At 51.2% G+C, this 19,379-nt stretch overlaps 1 protein-coding gene across 4 annotated transcripts in view; it reads left to right on the top strand.

The window, feature by feature from the left end:
- Positions 1–17,282, top strand: part of ABCC1 (ATP binding cassette subfamily C member 1 (ABCC1 blood group)) — a 141,926-nt gene extending 124,644 nt beyond the window's left edge. For all 4 annotated transcript variants that reach the window (XM_086692999.1, XM_086692998.1, XM_086693001.1 and 1 more), the window contains 9 exons: positions 451–761; positions 5,704–5,903; positions 7,771–7,897; positions 8,424–8,525; positions 10,817–10,963; positions 12,798–12,956; positions 13,605–13,771; positions 14,844–15,038; positions 15,570–17,282. In XM_086692999.1, the coding sequence (XP_086549125.1) occupies positions 451–761; positions 5,704–5,903; positions 7,771–7,897; positions 8,424–8,525; positions 10,817–10,963; positions 12,798–12,956; positions 13,605–13,771; positions 14,844–15,038; positions 15,570–15,678 (1,517 nt within the window). In that variant the 3' untranslated portion in view covers positions 15,679–17,282. The remainder of the gene's footprint in view (positions 1–450; positions 762–5,703; positions 5,904–7,770; positions 7,898–8,423; positions 8,526–10,816; positions 10,964–12,797; positions 12,957–13,604; positions 13,772–14,843; positions 15,039–15,569) is intronic.
- Positions 17,283–19,379: the final 2,097 nt, after the last annotated feature.

Here is a 19,379-nt window from a genome sequence, read left to right as displayed (position 1 = left end):
AAAAAATTTTTTTTTAATAAAAAAAAAAAAGAATTAGGTGCATGTGGGGCACCTGGGTGACTCCATCAGTTGAACATCTGACTTCGGCTCGGGTCACGATCTCATGTTTCGCGTTTGAGACCCACGTCGGGTTCTGTGCTGACAGCTCAGAGCCTGGAGCCTGCCTCGGATTCTGTGTCTCTCTCTGTCTCTGCTCGTGCTCGCTCTCTCTCTCTCTCTCTCTCTCTGAAAAACAAACATTTAAATTTTTTAAAAAATTAACATGTAAAACTCTTGTACGGTGTTGAATAGACACTGAGTCCTCAGTAAACAGCAGCCACGACTCTCGTCATTACCTTTGCCGTTTTTGTTCGAAGCTGAGCGTGCAGGCCTGTTGCGTCTGCATGGCCTGTCCTCACCCCCACCCCGGGCCCGGGCCCCACTGTGGTGTTTACTGCCAGAACGTTGCAGGTATCTCCGTGTTCGGCTACTCCATGGCGCTGTCCATCGGGGGGATCTTCGCTTCCCGCCGCCTGCACCTGAACCTGCTCCAGAACGTGCTCCGGTCCCCCATGAGCTTCTTCGAGCGGACCCCCAGCGGGAACCTGGTGAACCGCTTCTCCAAGGAGCTGGACACGGTGGACTCGATGATCCCTCAGGTCATCAAGATGTTCATGGGCTCCCTGTTCAACGTCATCGGCGCCTGCACCATCATCCTGCTGGCCACGCCCATCGCTGCCATCATCATCCCGCCGCTGGGCCTCATCTACTTCTTCGTGCAGGTGAGAGGCGGGGTCTCGGGGCTGCAGGAGGAGCCCTCCTGGGTTTCACGCTCCCGTGTGAGTCCGGGCCTCACGCCGTCTTCCCATTTCCGCGGCACGGCGCTGTGCGCGATTTGCCGGCAGAGGGCCCAGCTGGTGTTTGTCACTTTTCAGTAGTAAAGACACCTTGATTATTAAAATTGATTATTAACATTATGGGGGTACCCGGGTGGCAGTCAGTTAAGTGTCCACCTCGTGGTCTCGACTGAAGTCGTGATCTCATGGTTTTGGGAGATCGAGCTCCACATTGGGCTCTGTGCTCACAGCACAGAGCCTGCTTGGGATTCTCTCTCTCCCTCTTTCTCTGCCCTCCCCCACCCACGTGCACACACATGCGCGCGTGTTCTCTCTCTCTCTCTCTCTCAAAATAAATAAACTTAGAAGAGTTTTATTAAATTCTTTAGGTCTTAGCCCCCCTGCAGAAAATAGAGATGTGAATAACAGCAGCTCAGACAAGATGTTTGTCTTTCTCTCTCCTAGTGGAAATGTATATACTTATTTGTTTGTTGTTTCTATTTATTTTTTTCTCATAGTAGAAATTTAGAAGTGGGCCCTTCAGCTCTGGTGTGGCAGTTGCACACATTTGTTAATGTCCCAGACTTCGTCGCTGTTGTGGTTTTTTTTTTTAAGTTTTCCCAGCTTTGCACAAGCCTTCCATTCTTAAGTTGACCTCATGGTCTAAGGTGGTTGCTGGAGCTCCAGCCATCAATGTGTATTTCAGAATACAAGACCGAGGAAGGGGAACAAACACAGCAAGGGAGTCAGTGTGGTTGTTTAGGTGATGGCCACGTAAACTGTGCTTGCAGCTGACGGAGGAGCGTGTCGAGGCCCTGGTGGTGCAGCTGGGAGTGTGAACTCACGTCTGTCTGATTTTAAAGCTTGCGTTGGTAACTACGGTGCTGCACTGCCCCTTTCTGCCTCGAAAAGGTTACCTGCAGCACAGTTGCTGGCGGGAGACAGTGGTTTAGATGGGAGACAATCACTACAGCACAAAACGAGAGGGAGAGCTGCCAAGACCTCCACGCGTCAGGCTGTGCCGTGGCCTGCTCACGCGGGGTCCGGAGCCCTTGGTCGTCAGCCCTCCCCCAGGCTCCACCACGCTGTGGCCCCGTGGTTGGTGTGCATGAATGAAGGTGGAACCAGAGAGAGCAGGACCCACTGCGACACCCCCATTGTGTTCTCTTTAAGTTGGTGCCAGCTTTTTTTTTCACTCAGCGATGGGATCTCGTGTTCCTTAATGGAGATAATTACGGAGATGTTGTTGTGATACCACCGATTTTATTTTTTATTTATTTATTTTTAATGTTTTAATGTTTGAGAGAGACAGCACGAGTGGGAGAGGGGCAGAGAGAGGGGGAGACATAGAATTCCAAGCGGGATCCAGGCTCTGAGCTGTAGCACAGAGTCCAACCTGGGGCTCAGACCCACAAACCAGGGGCACCTGGGTGGCTCAGTCGGTTAAGCGTCCAAATTCGGCTCAGGTCATGATCTCACGGTCCATGGGTTCGAGCCCCACGTCGGGGCTCTGTGCTGACAGCTCGGACCCTGGAGCCTGCTTCGGATTCTGTGTCTCCCTCTCTCTCTGCCCCTCCCCTGCTCACGCTCTATCTTTCTCTGTCTCAAAAGTAATGAAAACATTGAAAGAAAGTAAAAAAAAAAAAAAAACCCACAAACCATGAGATTTTAAAGCAACCAAAGTCCGAACCAAAGTCGGACGCTTGACCGACTGAGCCACCAAGGTGCCCCTCCATGGATTTTATTTTTAAACAACAAAGACAGTTCAGCAAAGGATCATATTATATACACACTGTTACTATAACCAAGATGCAAGCATAATGTGCTTGTGCAGGGCCAGAAACGGAAGCAGTGAGAGGAAAAGGAAAACTTGGTGTCCCCAAGGGTTGGGATTATGGGAGAATTTGTTTGTTTAATGACTTTTGACTAAATACACACTTACCCTACCACCCAGCAGTCCTTCCTCAGCATATATGCAATAGAGATGAGAGAATGCATCTACTAAAAAAAAAAAAAAAAAAAGTGCTAGAACGTTCTTAGCATCTTGGTTCATAATAGCCTCAAACTAGAAATAACTTGAGAATTTTGACGCAGAGGACACCAGAATTTTATGGATGTTGGAGATGTTCTAGATTTTGGTCAGAAAGTGGGGGTGCAGGTGTGAATGAATGTAAACTTCATCAAGCTGTAAAGATTTGGTGCATTTTTCAGCATAATGTGTGTTATATCTTGATTAAAAAGTGGCTTTTCGATACACGTAGGTTCTTTCTCTTTCCTCCGAAAAGATCTGGAAGGTTATACACTGAGATTTGAATAGTGCTTATCTGAGTGTAATGGCTGCAGTGTGATTTTTTTTTTTTTAATATTCCCATCTGTATCATTCCCCCAACCCCCAGCGTTTTAAATGGCGACCCATTAACGTTTTAATTTAAAAGCAAGTCATTTTTATAAAAAGATGAAGAGATACGCCGATGTGGACTTGTGTTGGGGCGTCCTTGTTGCTTGGAAGAAGGCATTTCTGCTTTTATGGAATATTTTGGTGTCTGAAAAACTGCCCAGTCACAGCTCCAAGTACCTTAGCTTGTGGCCTGCTGCCTGGCTCAGGCAGGTGCTTGTCGAGCGGTTATTATTTATTTACTTATTTTATTTATTATTTTTTTAAATGTTTATTTTTGAGATAGAGACAGGGTGTGAGCAGGGGAGGGGCAGAGAGAGAGAGGGAAACACAGAATCCGAAGCAGGCTCCAGGCGCTGAGCTGTCAGCACAGAGCCCGACGCGGGGCTCGAACTCACGGACCGTGAGATCGTGACCTGAGCCGAAGTCGGACGCTTAACCGACTGAGCCACCCAGGCGCCCCAATGCTTATTTATTTAGAGAGAGAGAGAGAGAGAGCGAGCTCGAACACGACTCGGGGAGGGGCAGAGAGAGAGGGTAAGACAGAATCCCAAACAGGCTCCGTGCTGCCAGCGTGGAGCCCAACACCGGGTTCAAACCCATGAACCCGTGAGATCGTGACCTGAGCCAAAATCAGCGGTTGGATGCATAACCATCCTAGCCCCCCAGGTGCCCAGCAAGCAGTTATTTTTATTTACAAGCACCAGGCACTTGGTTTCTGAAAAAGTAAGGTGAGTCTGGTGGGGTGAATTATGTCTCCTGGAATAGAGTTTAAAAGGGAAGCTAGTGGGGCGCCTGGGTGGCTCAGTCTGTTGAGCGTCCAACTTCGGCCCAGGTCATGATCTCGCGGTTTGTGAGTTACAGCCCCACATTGGCCTCTGTGCTGACAGCTCAGAGCCTGGAACCTGCTTCAGATTCTGTCTCCCTCTCTCTCTGCTCCTCCCCTGCTCACACGTTCTCTCTCAAAAATAAATAAAGATTAAAAAAATTTAAAAAAAATAATAAAAGGGAAGCTAGCTAATAGTTCTTTTTTTAAAAGACTGAGTTTAGGGGCTCCTGGGTGGCTTCAGCTCGGGTCATCATCTTGCGGTTCATGAGTTCGAGCCGCGTGTTGGGCCCCCTGCTGTCCGCACAAAGCCCACTTCAGATCCTCTGTCCTTCTCTCACTGCCCCTCCCCCACTTGTCTTCTCTGAAAAATAAATAAAATATTTTTTAAAATTAAAAATAAGTAAGCAAACAACAATTTAAAGACAAATACATCTCAGGGTAGCTTTCTACAGTAAATAAAGTGGAGTAGGTTGAGCAGGGAAAATACTTGAGAATGATTTCCATCCGGGATGTTTAGAAAGAAAGCCGGGGAGAGGAACCCTCCCAGGGCAGATCCCGTGGGGCCGAGGCATCAGGGTTTTGTTCAAGGCCGAGAGGCTCGGGAGCAGAGACGGCATCTGGCCTACCCTCGGGACTGGCAGAACAACCATCGTGGGCCTGCCCTGGCTGGCGTGGTGCTGGGTTAGCTTACAGAGTTACCAGGACCCAGAAGGCTGCCCAGGTGTGGGTTCAGGTGACCGCACACGCTGCCGTCCAGGAAGCAGCTGCTAAACTCGGAGCCCCGTCCGACTCCTCCATTATGTTCACTGTTCTCTGTGGAAGGTCTCTGCCCCCACAAGGGCCCCAGGAGGCGGGGAGGCCGTGTCCTTACCACCCTTTGTTCCCTGTCTTGTTCATTTGTCTGGCTGTGTCGCTTGTGAAACACCTGCCTTCACAATACGTGCCATCTCCAGAATGGGGAACCTCAGTCTCCCCGGTCCTGTTTGTACAGACGAGGAAACTAAGGCCGCGAGAACTAAATGTCCTCACGTGACCAGTCTGTCATCTAAGGGCGGGTCCTCGAAGCTTCCAGGGCGCAATTTGCTTTGCTTTTGTTCCATCTGCCCTGGTTAGGGCAGGAGCAGAGCCGATGGGGTGACTGCCCGCGGGGACAGGTGGAGGCCAAAGGCCACGCTGCTGGGTCCAGAAAACCCTAGAGGTCTGTGGCTTGAGAGAGGCAGGACAGTGCTGGGGTTCACCCTTGACAGCCAGCTTCTCCGAGTCCAGCCCCCCAGCTCGGCCACTTGTCGCCTGAGGGGGACCTGAGGGGGAAGAGGTCAGCGAGCTTCTTTGTGCCTGGGTTTACTGACGGTCCGTGCAAATGAGCACCGACTCCTAGCTGTGTGGTGACGATGAAATGAGCCGATTCTGTGGAAGGACTTCAAACTGTGCTAGGGTAGTCGGCTCCCTGTGGGCCTGAGCTGCTGGCATTATGTGGTCGCTGTCGTCATTCTGTTGTGCTGGCATCGGGTGAGCAGAGACACCTGTTAAAAAGCAGCCCAGTTCCACCATCTTGCCTTCCGGAGGTGCCGTGTGTGTCCAGGCTTTTTCCAGTGCGGTCCTGGTGGGGGGTGGCTGGCATGGGAGGGGCTTTGCGAGCTCCCTGGTCCGTTCTCTTCCCCTAGAGGTTCTACGTGGCCTCGTCCCGGCAGCTGAAACGCCTCGAATCCGTCAGCCGCTCCCCAGTGTATTCCCACTTCAACGAGACCCTGCTGGGGGTCAGTGTCATCCGCGCCTTCGAGGAACAGGAGCGCTTCATCCGCCAGAGCGACCTGAAGGTGGACGAGAACCAGAAGGCCTATTACCCCAGCATCGTGGCCAACAGGTGGGCACCCGAAGCCCGCTGGAGGAGGTGAAGGAAGCCTTAGTTCCTGGAGGAGGGCCTCACACACGGGATGGTTAGACTTGGTGGGGGCGGGAAGGGACAGAGTAACATTAAAAGCAGACAGGAGCACTGGCAGCTTGAAGCACAGGCACTCCGGTGGCACTGAGGAACAACAGGGAGCAAGATTTTCTGGAGTCAGAAAATGCTGCAGGAACTATCCGTTCGCTGTGGTCCTGACGGTACAAGGTCATTGGTGACAGGCGGGCTCAGCTGATATTTTTGTGGCCTGGTTCTCAGCTGACGGGGGTGATCACCCACCACCCCTGTGTGATGAGCTTTGGAAGCCGTTCACCAGCCTAAGGATGGACCACGTGAAATGGCCATGATGAAAAAAGCATCCGTCCCAAAGAAGGGACAGGAGTTCGCTACTTGTCGACTAAATTCAGAAAAGTATCTGACTTAGCCCTAAAAGAATATTCTCCTCACTCATGTCCTGATACGTTTTTTGAGATGTGGGATAGGAAATTCTGGAGAGGGGTGACTCACCCTGGGAGCAACGTGTCGTAACCAACTGTTGCCCCGTCGTACACAATATAATCCCAGAAGGTAAGACTGGGTGGGGAGACCATGAATCACTGGAGACCTGACCTTCCCCTGCAGAATCGTCAGGGAGTTTCTCAAATTTGGGTCTGTTTTTAGGATAAGCTCACACCCAGGAAGATCAGGCACGTGAATCTTTTTAAATTTTTTCTTTTTTTGGGGCCCCCAGGTGGCTCACTTCGTTTTGCGTCTGACTTCGGCTCAGGTCATGATCTCATGGTTCATGAGTTCGAGCCCCGTTCAAACCCGCTTTGGGTTCTGTGTCCCCATTCTCTCACTGCCCCTTCCCTGCTAATACTCTCACTCACTCTATCTCTCAAAAATAAATAAATGTTAAAATTTTTTTTAATAAAAAAAAGATAAATTTTTTTTTATGTTATTTATTTATTTATTTATATATTTAGAGAGAAAGAGTGAGTGTGAGCAAGGGAGGGGCAGAGAGAGAGGGAGACACAGAATCGGAAGCAGGCTCCAGGCTCTGAGCTGTCAGCACAGAGCCCGATGTGGGGTCTGAACCCACAAACCGTGAGATCATGACCTGAGCCGAAGTTAGACGCTCAACTTACTAAGCCACCCAGGCACCCCCAGTCACACGAATCTTAAGGGCTGTAGTGGAAATAAGATCAACAACACCATTTCCCTAAAATGTTTTACACCTTAAATCACTAATATTCCTAACGCTTGGAGGTACGCTGGGGAAGTTCGCTTTAAACCAATAATGTTATCTGTTTATATTCCAAGAGGTAAAACAGTGTATTTTAACATTTCTAAAAGGAGGGTGATCTAGGAACATTACAGCTACATTGAAAATAGTATTTCATTTCTCACTCTCCCTTCCCCCTTCTGCCAAGGAAAGGTTATTTTTACAACAGTGCTGCCTCTTACAGTTGATGACTTCTTAGTATTTAGGAACTTTCCTGGACCTGTCTTTGCAGATGGGTGTACATGGGTATGTTATAAAGGTGTCCGTAAAAAAAAAAAGTTGGTTCTTAAAAAGGCAAGCTTTAGTTTCCCAGGAAGGCTCCTTCTGGAGAACTCCGTTTCAGTCCCCCGGGGTTGCGAGGTCAATGAGGAATTAGTGAGACCGTGTCCCTTTGGCTCTCCTTCCCCAGTGAGAGGACAGATTGAAGGCCTGTCTCGGGAGCTCTCGGGGAATTCTTTCCATTAGCAAAGTGCCTCCCTCCTTCCCCGGCTTGAGCCAGAAACCAAATCTCTGATGAGCCAACTCCTGGTGTGTCTGTCCATCTGCCTGTGTGTCTGTGAGCAGGTGGCTGGCCGTGCGGCTGGAGTGCGTAGGCAACTGCATCGTCCTGTTTGCTGCCCTGTTCGCCGTGGTCTCCAGGCACAGTCTCAGCGCCGGCTTAGTGGGCCTCTCGGTGTCCTACTCACTGCAGGTAAGACAGGTGCCCCCAGCTGCGTTCTCTTACGGTTGTCAGGGTCTCGGGACTTTGCTTTGAATCCCCGCAGGAGCTGGGGGAGAGGTGAGGGGCCAAGCGGCGTTTGAGAAGCCCAGTGACCTGCTGGTGCTGGAGGGAGATGAGACACAGGGCCGGGATTCTCCCGTCAGTCAAGGAAAGCCCTTGATGAACCAAGAGGATGCCTCCAGCGACAGGAAAAATGCTTTTCACTCTATCACTTTATCTCTCATTCCGGCTTTAGCCACATTGCCCAAATTTTGATACATTGGGTTTTCCCTTATTACCATCTCGTTGGAAATCTTTTCTGATGCCCTTTCTGATTGCTTGTGTGGCCCAGGGGTTATTTTGAAACGTGCTTGCCTAAGAGGTGCGGTCTGGCGACGGCGGTACGTGAGGCTGGTACCTTTCTTACCTAAAAAAATTGCGTAATTCGTAATCACTTGCTGAAGATAAAGCAGCCCCTGCTCACCCCAGAAGCTCCATGTGACTCTTCTGTGCACAGGTCACCACGTACTTGAACTGGCTGGTTCGCATGTCGTCCGAGTTGGAGACCAACATCGTGGCCGTGGAGAGACTGAAGGAGTATTCGGAAACGGAGAAGGAGGTAAAGCCGGCCCCTGGCCTGCCCTCGCCTGCCCTCACCTGACCTCATCAGCGCGACCTGGGTGCCTTCAACAGACAACCCCTATTCAGCGAAAATTGTCTTCTGTTCTTTATTACTTATCTGTATGAGGGACTTGTGTGGTGCAGAATGAGACGAGTTTCATCTTCACATTTAAAAATTAAATATCAGTTGTTTCAAAGCCCTGAAAGTCAACAGCAAGAGAGTCAGTACGTGGATGTTGTAAAAATCACGACCGAAGTTTGGGGAACCCGGCAGTTGTTTGACCCAAGTCCCCATTTTATAGATGGAGGAGAGGGTCGCCTGGGGAGGGACAGTGACTGATCCAAGGTCACACGTGGTCAGGGTAGGACCCAAGTGTCCAGACATCAGTGCCACATTGCCCCTAGAAAGTGCCGTTTTCTGTCTACACGCTGTCACTGGTGGCATTGGCAGTGATCATGGTGACAATACCAGTGGATTCCCTCATCGCCCCCACCACCAGTAATATTAGGGACACATGTTGGGCCCTCGGGAGCTGTCAGCCCTGTCCTACACGTTTTACATAGAGTAATTCATACAATTTATGTAGAGTAATTCGTGTAATCTTTATGTAGCCTTATAGCTCATGTTCTGTCATGATCCCCATTTTACGCATCAGGAAACTAAGACACAGGGTTAAGTTACTTTGCTCAAGGTTACGTGGCCATTGGCACACTGCCTGCCAAGAAAATGCCCCGTCCTTAAGACTTACACAGGTGAACCAGGTCCCGCTTCATGGGAGAGCATTATTCAGAATGGTGTGAGCGCCCCCTGTGGAAATAAGAGTGTATTACACCAGGGGTTTTCGTGCTCAACGTCGAATTTATTTTTTTAGTTTTTAAGATCTAATTCACATGGCCTGCAGTTCACTGTGCATGAAGTATGAAATTAAATTTATTTTTTTTAATTTCTGGATGTTTTTTTATTTGTTTTTGAGAGAGAGAGAGAGAGAGAAACAGAGCCCAAGCAGGGGAAGGACAGAGAGAGAGAGAGAGGGAGAGACAGAATCCTAAGCAGGCTCTGTGCTGTCAGCTCAGTCTCCCGAACCATGAGATGACCTGAGCTGAAACCAAGAGTCAGACCCTTAACCTACTGAGCCACCCAGGTGCCCCGAAATTAAATTTATTTAAAAAATTTTTGTTTTTCCTTTTTTAATTACTTACTTTTTTAATTTCTCAAATAAGAGCATACTTGAAAAATACAAAAGAATGTAAAGATCCAGGGTCTTAGCACTACTAAAAATATGTATTTATATAGAATATATTTTCACAGTTAGAAAGTTCCACCCACCTCTCTCTCCAGTGCCCTCCGTGTTCTTACAGCGTATCCCCTGCATTATACATAAATTTGTAAAAGGGGACTGTGCTTGTTGTAAATGAAAATTAATGTAACAAGCTTATGGGGGAGAAAGGATGAAAGTTCTCTCTTGCTGTCCCCTCCATTCCTCAGCTCCCCCAAAGGTAGCCTCCAGCCTGGCCCGGAGCACATCCAGTTGTAGAGCTCAGGAAATGCTGAACTGAACTTAAGAAGCTTTTCAGAAATAGGGGCTATGTGACTCTGGGCAAGTTACTCACCCTCTCTGTGTTTCAGTTTCCTCATGTGTAAACTGGGGGTAATGAAAGGACCCCTCTCATGGGATTGTAGTGAGGATGAAGTGAGGTCATGGGACCGTGATCTTTCTCATTAGCCGTTGCTGCATAGTTGGTGTCCAGATGTAGAAGGCATTCAGACTGACACCTCTGCCCTTGTGTCTGACCAGAGAAGACCACTCACTTATTGGTACAGTCCACAAATATTCGTGGAGTCCCTACTGTGTGCCTGGAGTATGACAGCGAGCAGGGAAAGAACCTGTCCTGACAGAGATGTTCCAGGGGGCGTGGGTGACAGAATAAGCGAATTAATGCACACCTGCGGTGCTAGGAGGTGCCCGGTGGTCTGGAGGAGAACGAAGCAGGGGAGGGGACGGAGGCCACAGAGGCAGGGGGTGGTCTGAATTGGCGGAAGATCTGCAGCATGCCAGGGAGAGCATGAGAGGGTAGTTTGGGAAAGAGCATTCCAGACAGGGGCACCTGCAGGTGCAAAGGCCCAGCACCGAGGTACGCAGGTGTGTTTGAGAGGTAGTGCAGCCCCGTGGGGAGCCAAGTAAGCAAGAGGGAGGGAGATGAGGTCAGAGGGGACCTGCAGGTCACCTACAGCCTTGGGTCACATGGGACTGAAGATCCCTTACTGCCACCCCCCACTCCCGATCACAGGCTCCCTGGCAAATCCCCGAGACGGCTCCGCCCAGCACCTGGCCTCAGGTTGGCCGAGTAGAATTCCGAGACTACGGCCTGCGTTACCGGGAAAACCTGGACTTGGTTCTCAAGCACATTAACGTCACCATCCATGGAGGGGAGAAGGTGGGTGTACCTTGTTTCCCCCATCCGTTCACAGTGGGGCAGGCGAAACCAGGTGCCTCATTCCCCCAGTTTATCACGGCCCTGGACCGTGGGGGTGGGGCTTGTGGAGGTAAAAGCTGCTCAGTGTCCCAGGTGTGTTGCATACTGTTGACCGGGCACCAAATGAGGCCCACCTGTGTGTTTTCGGGGGGGGGGGGGAAGAAATCTGAGTATGTTGAAAATTATGAAAAATCTGGTGTGCCTTCTGTAAAGATGCACTTCCTGCTTTTCTTGAAAGATCAGAACATGAAAAAAAAGGCGGGGGAGGCGCCTGGGTGGCTCAGTCGGCTAAGCGTCCGACTTCGGCTCAGGTCATGATCTCATGGTCCATGAGTTCGAACCCCGCGTCGGGCTCTGTGCTGACAGCTCAGAGCCTGGAGCCCGTTTCAGATTCTGTGTCTCCCTCTCTCTGTCCCTCCTCCGTTCATGCTCTGTCTCTCTCTGTCTCAAAAAAAATAAATAAACATTTAAAAAAAAAAAAGATCAGAACATGTAGCAACACTGGGCTTACGCTCCCTGCCTGGCTTTTTCTAGACCAGACAAGAGCTTCTCAGCTCACCCTGTCCCTCCCTGTCTCACTTGTGTGCCTAGCTGTCCCCTGCAGGCATTCAGGTTTGCCAGCTCTACAATAGGAAGATGCTGTCATCACTAGTAGGGGTGGCTCGATGAACATGTGAGGGTGTCAGAAGTTTGGAATGTACCCCTGGTCCCAGGCTGCTCCTGTAAGACGTCCTTGCCCTGAGACCTTTAGACCCTCCTCAGGAATCAGACTTAAGGGTCTTCCTGGTCACCTGCCATGGGACAGTGTTTCCTTCATCTCTAAACATGTGTGTTTGTTAAGCCGTTCCTGCTGCGAGGCTCAGAACGTTTTATTCCCGTGAGATAATTTCTCTAAGAACAAGGGGAAGAATAGAGTGGGTGGTGTTCTCACTGAGGCTTTATGGTTTGTGTTGTATCATGAGACTCTCCTCTGTGACATTTTTGTTAGAGGTTGGAGGAAGCCTGCCTTTCAAGAGCCCAGGTGAGAAGGCAAGAGTTGTAACTGGGTGTCAGGAATGTCCATCATTGGCCACTGAACAGGGAGACTGGTCCTATCCATAACCTCTTTTTTGCTCATGCAGCTGGGGTCGAGGGGAGAAGGTGTGGTGTGCAGGGGGATCTGCTTGAATCTTTGAGATATTTCAGCAGCTCGGGATGGGAAACTCACCATCAAAGGACTGAAAAACAGTAGGGGGAAAATACCTGATTACCAGTATTTTCGAGAGTTGAAAACAAATGGGGCTTTATGGAAAACCCCTTCTGCCTGAGCCCTCTTTGGGAGATCTGTGCTCACTTATCAAAAGAAGTGATTATAATTTTAACTTATAAAAAGAGCTGACAAAGAGAAGGAAGTCCCCTTTTTTATTTATTTTGACAGAGCATGAGCTGGGGAGGGGCAGAGAGGTAGGGGGTCAGACATCCAAAGCAGGCAGTGCACTGACAGCAGAGAGCTCGATGCAGGGCTCAGACTCATGATCTGCAAGATCATAACCTGAGCCAAAGTCAGATGCTTAATCGACTGAGCCACCCAGGCGCCCCGAGACAGAAGTCCTTCTTCACCCTTGGCCAAAACAGCCCCTGAAGGAATGTCCCTGGGAAGCTACTGATGGGGAGGGCTGTGGTAGACACTGGGTCGACCAGGTGACTGAACTGTTCTAGGGTGGATACCTGAAATGCGGGCCCCCTGGGGGAGGGCAAGAGGTAACCCCCAGATACCAGCCTTCCTGCCTTACCCTGGGCCCTTCCTGCCCCACAGGTTGGCATCGTGGGGCGGACAGGAGCGGGGAAGTCATCCCTGACCCTGGGCTTGTTTCGGATCAACGAGTCTGCTGAGGGAGAGATCATTATCGACGACATCAACATAGCCAAGATTGGCCTACATGATCTGCGCTTCAGGATCACCATTATCCCACAGGTGGGGTCTGGTGTGCCGAGGGCGTCAGTGGGGCACCCTGAAAGCTTACGTAGGTGTATTTTCAGGACAAATGTAAATGTGTTCCTATTTTGTTATTTTCATCGAAACCATACGGTTTCTTTGCCACTGAATCTCCTCTTAGCATACAAATAACAGTGGCAATTAACTGGATATCATTTCTTCACTCCCGCTGGCTCCAGTCGGGACGAGAATAAGTCTCTCAAGAGCCAGGAGAGGAAAATGGATTTTCTAGATTGATTTCTGTAGGTGGTGATTCCCTAATGTGTTTACTTGTCATGTTATTTTCTCTAAGATTTTTTCTAAGACTGTACTTTGTAGGCAGGGAACAGGGAGGAATCCATGGCACTTGATGATCAGGGATTACCCAGGCTGCTTCTCTCTTCTGGAAAGTTCCAGTACATTTGCATATTGAAGCCTCTGGAAAGTCTTCCAACAAGAAATCTATTTTATTTCACTTAACCCAAGGTTTTCCAAACTGTTTTCCCCCCATTATTAACGTCTCCAGAAAGGGTGATTCCAAGGAGCCCTGGGACCCTATCAGATGTTTTCACACCCCACCCTTCTGCCTCATCCCTACCCAACATGACGTGAGCCTCACATGCCATCTGCCGTTTTCTCCCCGAACAGGACCCTGTTTTGTTTTCGGGTTCCCTGCGCATGAACCTGGACCCGTTCAGCCAGTACTCTGATGAAGAAGTCTGGACGTCCCTGGAGCTGGCTCACCTCAAGGACTTTGTGTCAGCCCTTCCCGATAAGCTGAACCACGAGTGTGCAGAAGGCGGGGAGAACCTGAGGTAGGCAGGCATGTGAGGCCCTGACCGGGTCTCCTCGGCTCCGCCTTGGTCCTTATGCATATGTGTCCGACCTGGGTTTGAGTCCCGGCTCTGCCACAGACAAGCCAATTTCTCTTAACCTCTTGGAGCCTCAGTTTCAGTATCTGTGAAATGGGTTTCAGTCCAGACTGACTTTTTACCATGAACTATAACCGGGATGGCTAATACGGTTCCTTCCTTCCACCAGATTTATTCAATTGAGAGTGACTGTCGCTTGTTAAACTGTTGAAAAGCTTCTCTGTCAGTCGGTTAATAGCACTTTTCTGAGCCCTCTGAGTCACCACTCACTGCCCCAGCTGCGTTGGCCCTTGTCCCAGGATCCACCCATGACCCAGCAACCAAAGTATTCATGTCTGGCACAACAGCAAACCAGAGTCCTGCTCCAGTGTTGTTAGTCAGTGGCTGGCTCAGTTGCCCATCTCTGTGGCCGCCAACCCCCAAGCCTCAGATGTGTTGAGCAGTGGCAGTGACCGTTCAGACACCTGGGGTGATCGGCCAGGCGGCTCTGCTGTTCGTGGCTCACTCCTCTGGCTGGGGGTCCGCGGGGGCAATTAGGGTCTGCTCCACATGTCCTTCCTCCTTCAGCAGACCAGCCCAAGCACGTTGTCATGGTGACGGCAGAGGTGCAAGAGTGCATAAACCCTGGTGTGCATTCCCGGTGCAAGCCTCTGCTGGCCTTATGTTTGCCAGCATGCCCTTGACCAAAGCAAGACACGTAGTTGAGTCCAGAGTCAACGGGGAGGGTCCTACAGAAGGCACGCATGTGGGGCCATCTTGTGATGTCACATCGCCCGTGTTGCCCTCGTCACATATTTTGGATATCCCCTCCGAGTCCCGTGTTGAAAATGATCCTGAGCCCGCTTCTAGGTCAGCAGCAAGAATGTCCTGGCATCACTAACGTCTGCCGTGGGCGCAGGAGCGGGGAGTGGCAGTGCTTTCCTGGTGTCTCTTCTCTCTTCTCCCAGCTCAGGCCTGGGCTCAGGGTCAGGGGTGGTTGTGACACTCTGTCTCCTGCTCTTTGTCTCCGCTCAAGCGTTGGGCAGCGTCAGCTTGTGTGCCTGGCCCGGGCTCTGCTGAGGAAGACAAAGATCCTGGTCTTGGATGAGGCCACCGCGGCCGTGGACCTCGAAACCGATGACCTCATTCAGTCTACCATCCGGACGCAGTTTGACGACTGCACTGTCCTGACCATTGCTCACCGGCTCAACACCATCATGGACTACACAAGGTGATGCTGCTGGCATAGAAGGCCTGTCAGCCTTGGGATTTACCCGTTTGTACAGCATCATCCCGTGTCTAATCACAGCCCTCTCTTTACGCTGGGTGTTTCTGGCATCACTCCATTATTGATTCAATCGACACACGTGTGTGAAGTCCCTGCCACATTCTTGGTCCTGTTCCAGGCACTGGGGACTCAGCAAGGAGGTATCAGAGAAGGAGCCTGCCTGAGGGACCTGATAGGTTAGTTGGGGGCTGTGTATAGGATATAGACAGCAAACACAGCAACGAACAAAAGCTGATTGCTCCGGGAAGGAAATGTAAGAAGTGACAGCCAGTAATGAGCGTAAGCATCACAGGACTTAGACAGTGACAAGAGGAGGGATTGAGGATGGGCAGCCAGTTGGAAGGCTACTGCACCAGTCCTAACACGAGGCATTAGGGCCCTGACCCAAAGCAGGGAGTTGGTCATGTGGCTCTTGGGGGCCCAGGGTGCCAACTGTTTCCCTGTCCCTCATGTCTGTGTCCCCTCCTCTTGCAGGGTAATCGTCCTAGACAAAGGAGAAATCCGGGAGTGTGGCCACCCCTTGGACCTCCTGCAGGAGAGAGGTCTTTTCTACAGCATGGCCAAAGATGCTGGCCTGGTGTGAGCCCCAGAGCTGGTGCATCTGGTCGGAATTACAGGGCTGACAGGGCAGCATCCAGGGATGAGGCGCTGTTCTGGGGAACCCAAGCCTCCTGTCTACTGAAACCAAAAAGAAAAAAAAATAAAAAATAAAAAATGAAAACACACACAAAGCAACCCGTCCGGCCCCCAACCTGGAACTGACCATGAAGCACCAGGAGAGACCCAGAGATACAGCCCCCCCAAACACTCCCACCCTCACCTCCATTGCCCCTACAAGATGTATATACGTTCTCACGCCCCTGGGAGTGCACACTTGTGCTCTTGGTGCTTTGTTAGGAGGTTTGGTGGCCAGACAGCCGGAGAAATGGGTTTCGTAAAATATGCTAGTGACCAAATCCAGCCAACTGCCTCAGATCTCTCCAGCCAAAGTCTGTGGATTCCGTCTTTGAGAAGCTCGCCGGCCCCCGACAGCTGCCCGTGGCGCCTCTGACGTCCTTCCTTGTCTGGCTCCTCCCAGAATGCTTTGTTTCCTCGGGGCTGCAGGTGGGAGGTGAGGGGCCTGGGAAGATCATTCTCACCCTCGGACAGTACCTTGAGGGCCAGGGACTCTCCTGTCACCAACCCTCTGGTCTTCCAGGCGCTCAGACGCTAGGTACTGATATCCCAGCCCCACTTCACTGGTACATGTGTCACACATGGGGCCAGCCCCCATGTCCATGGACTTCTCACTGACGGGACTCAGCAGGACTTGTGGGCTGTCTGGGCCCGGAGATCATCTCAGTGCTGACTCCTCAGCCTGGCTGCTCAGCTCCTTGTCCGCTCCAGTCTTCTCCCTGCTCTCCTTCCTCCCTCTTCCTACCCATTGCTAGAATGGCTCTACTTCTGTAGTCCCTGAGAGAGAAGATCTGCCAATGGTTATGAAGCGGTCAAGGTCAAGGGAGCACCAGGTACCTCCTAAGTACAACGCGTTGGTACCTAAATGAGCCCTGTTGATCCCCCTCCGCGCCTCCGGGTATTTAGATTTCTTTTCTCGCCCTTGGCTTCTGGTTAGCTTGAAGGTGGCAGTGTGGAGAACTCGACATTTCATTACTGAGTCTCTTCCAGGATGAGAAAAGGACCCGTTCACGAACATCAGCGACTGCTGCTTTTTCTTTCTTCTTTTTTTTTTTTTTCCTTCAAATGCTGCTCTAGGGAGAAAAACAGTCTCAAGACTTTAATTTCTTGGGAGGAAGGGTTAGCCAAGGAGCAGCATTCCCAGGGAATGGCCACGTCGGCTGGCTTCTGACAGCTGGTCCACGTGTTCCTGGAGGAGAACGGAGAAGCAGAGTCCTTCGAGGCCCGTCCTGTTTAGAGCTCTCAGGGAGCACGGTGAGACCCCAAAGCAGAGGAAGGTCACTGCTACTCCAAGATTCATACTTGCTATGAACTACGTTGCTGACTTCAAACCCAGAGAGGCATCTTTCTTTTAGGTGGAAATACATATTTATTTTTTTTGTAAGTTATACCATTCTTTCACACTAGATAAACCAAGTTTTTCTTGGGGATCTTTTTCTAACGACTTACACTGGAAACGTGAATATTTGCAAATAATTTGCAGTAAAAAAAAATATTTTGTTTCTTACTGAACAGTTGTCCTGTGTTCTTGGGGCGTTAACAGAGGCTTCAGCCCTGTCCTTCAGGAGTCAGGACTGGGTACCCTCTCATCTGCTTCTCTTCTTTCTCTTTGGCACACCTGTCGTCTCCAGCAGGAGCTCTCGTCTGGAAATGGGACCTTAGAGGTTAAGCAGGTGCAGTTTAGCGGGGAGTCAGCATGGCACAGTGGACAGAGGCTGGGTTTGAATCCCACCCTTGGATTCACTGGCCGTGTGAGCCACTTGGTCTCTGTGCCTCGGCAGCCTCATCTGTAAGATGGGGCTGATCGTACCTGCCTCCTGGGATTGTGGAGACAAGTAGCAGTGTGTCTGATATGCACAACCCTGGTCAGGTTCTAAGACACAAGGAGGGTGAAAGTCCCATGTGGCCAAAATGACCCTAGAAAATCCCTTTGCGTCAGGACAGGACAGGCTGCCCTGCAGTTAGCAAATTAGCCCTAAACTCTTAGGAAATGAACAAAAGGGTTTGTTTCTCACTCCTGTGTCTTGATGAGCATCGGGTGCCTCTCTAGGGTCCCTGCCTTCCATGCAGCAGCTTAGTGATCCAGGCCCTTCTGGGCTTATGACATCACCTCTCGAGGCTGGCTTCCAGAGACCACAGCAGGGGAGGGGAAAGTGTGGGTGATGGACACCCATTTTTCAGTGTCCCAAACCAGAAGCCACACAAGTCAGCTCCACTCAGCCCGTTGGCCGGAATCAGTCCTACGGCCCCAACCACACTGCAAAAGAGGCTGGGAAGTGCAGGGGCGCGTAAGGGAGAGCAGTACCTCTCCCTGCAGTCACTCGCATGTTTTCTGGGGTTTGGATAGTGCGTGAGTGAGGCTGGCATGTTCGGTTTCTGAGTTTGAATTGGGCGAGTTTCGATGGTGAAGAATTCCCTGTAGTTGGGGAGCAGGCCATGTCTGCTGCACCCTAAAACCGCACACCAAGTAAATGTGCAGAGGGAGCTTCCCGACCCTGCCGGTCTTCCCTCCAACATTGCTGTCCCTGGACTGACACCTTTGCCTCGCACGTCGTTGCGTTTAGGGACTGAAGCCTGAGTGTTCAGTACAGGGCTCCCGTCAGGGTGTTACCATTGGAAGGAGGTATTTATACGTGCCGGGTCGGGGCAGGGGTGGGGGGGTGTCGGTCTGAGAAGGGAGGTGTGCTCCTGTCTCCTGTCTCTGTGGAGCCTGACCCTGAATCACTAAAACCCCAAGCCGGGTCTGTTAAACAGGTATCTGAGCGTGTGCCTACGGGTGTGCTTTGTGAGACAACTGGGACTCCAGAGGGTCCCAGGCCTGAGTCAGAGCTCCTTCTGCTTTACGAAGAGAAGGCCGCAAGCCGCATTAACCCTGAAGAAGGTGGAAGCCAGAAGCGCCAGGGTTGGGGCAGGGGCGCCTGCTCGTCCAGGTATGGTCCGGGTGAGCGCTTTCCTAACGAGGGAGACGGCACCTGCCGTGTGCCAGGCCCTGGGCTCAGTGCGGAGCGTTGCTCACACGGGAAGGGACCCCTGGGCCAGAGGGGAGCGGGCAGTGGACATGGTGCCTCCCAGTGTTGAGCTCTTGTCCGCCGTTCATTCTCACACCCCCGTGCGGGTCCTGCAGCTCATTCCAGAAAAACACTCCCAATCAGACCACTTCTCTTCCCTCCCATTCCTGCCACGCTGGTCTCTCTCTCGTGTTCCTGTGACAGCCACCACCTCAGTGGTTTCCCTGCTTTTGCCCTGGCCGCCCCCTCCCTGCAGTAAGTCTGTAAAAAAATCACATCACAACCCTCCTGCAGTCCCCATCTCGGCACCCAGACACCCCACGTAATCTGGCTTCCCATGACCTCTGCCCGCAGCTCCCTTCTGGCCACCTCACTGGCCTCTCCAGCCACAAGTCACACTCTGCTGGTGTTCCAGGGTGCAGGATGCAGGCCCAAGGATGCAAGACCAAGAGGGTCTTGCCTCTTGCTGGTCCCTCCCCTGGTGGTGGTACAGTGGCTGCTCTGTGAGAGCAGGGGGTTGATCTGTTTATTCCTTGATGAATGGCCCACCAAGGGCATGTAGCATGTATCCAAGTGACTGGGTTCTCTGATCCAGGACAAG

This window comes from Puma concolor, chromosome E3 (genome assembly GCF_028749965.1).
Source record: "Puma concolor isolate L17-30 chromosome E3, mPumCon1.1.hap2, whole genome shotgun sequence".
Lineage (NCBI taxonomy): Eukaryota > Metazoa > Chordata > Mammalia > Carnivora > Felidae > Puma > Puma concolor.
This window is presented reverse-complemented; position numbering and strand designations above follow the sequence as displayed.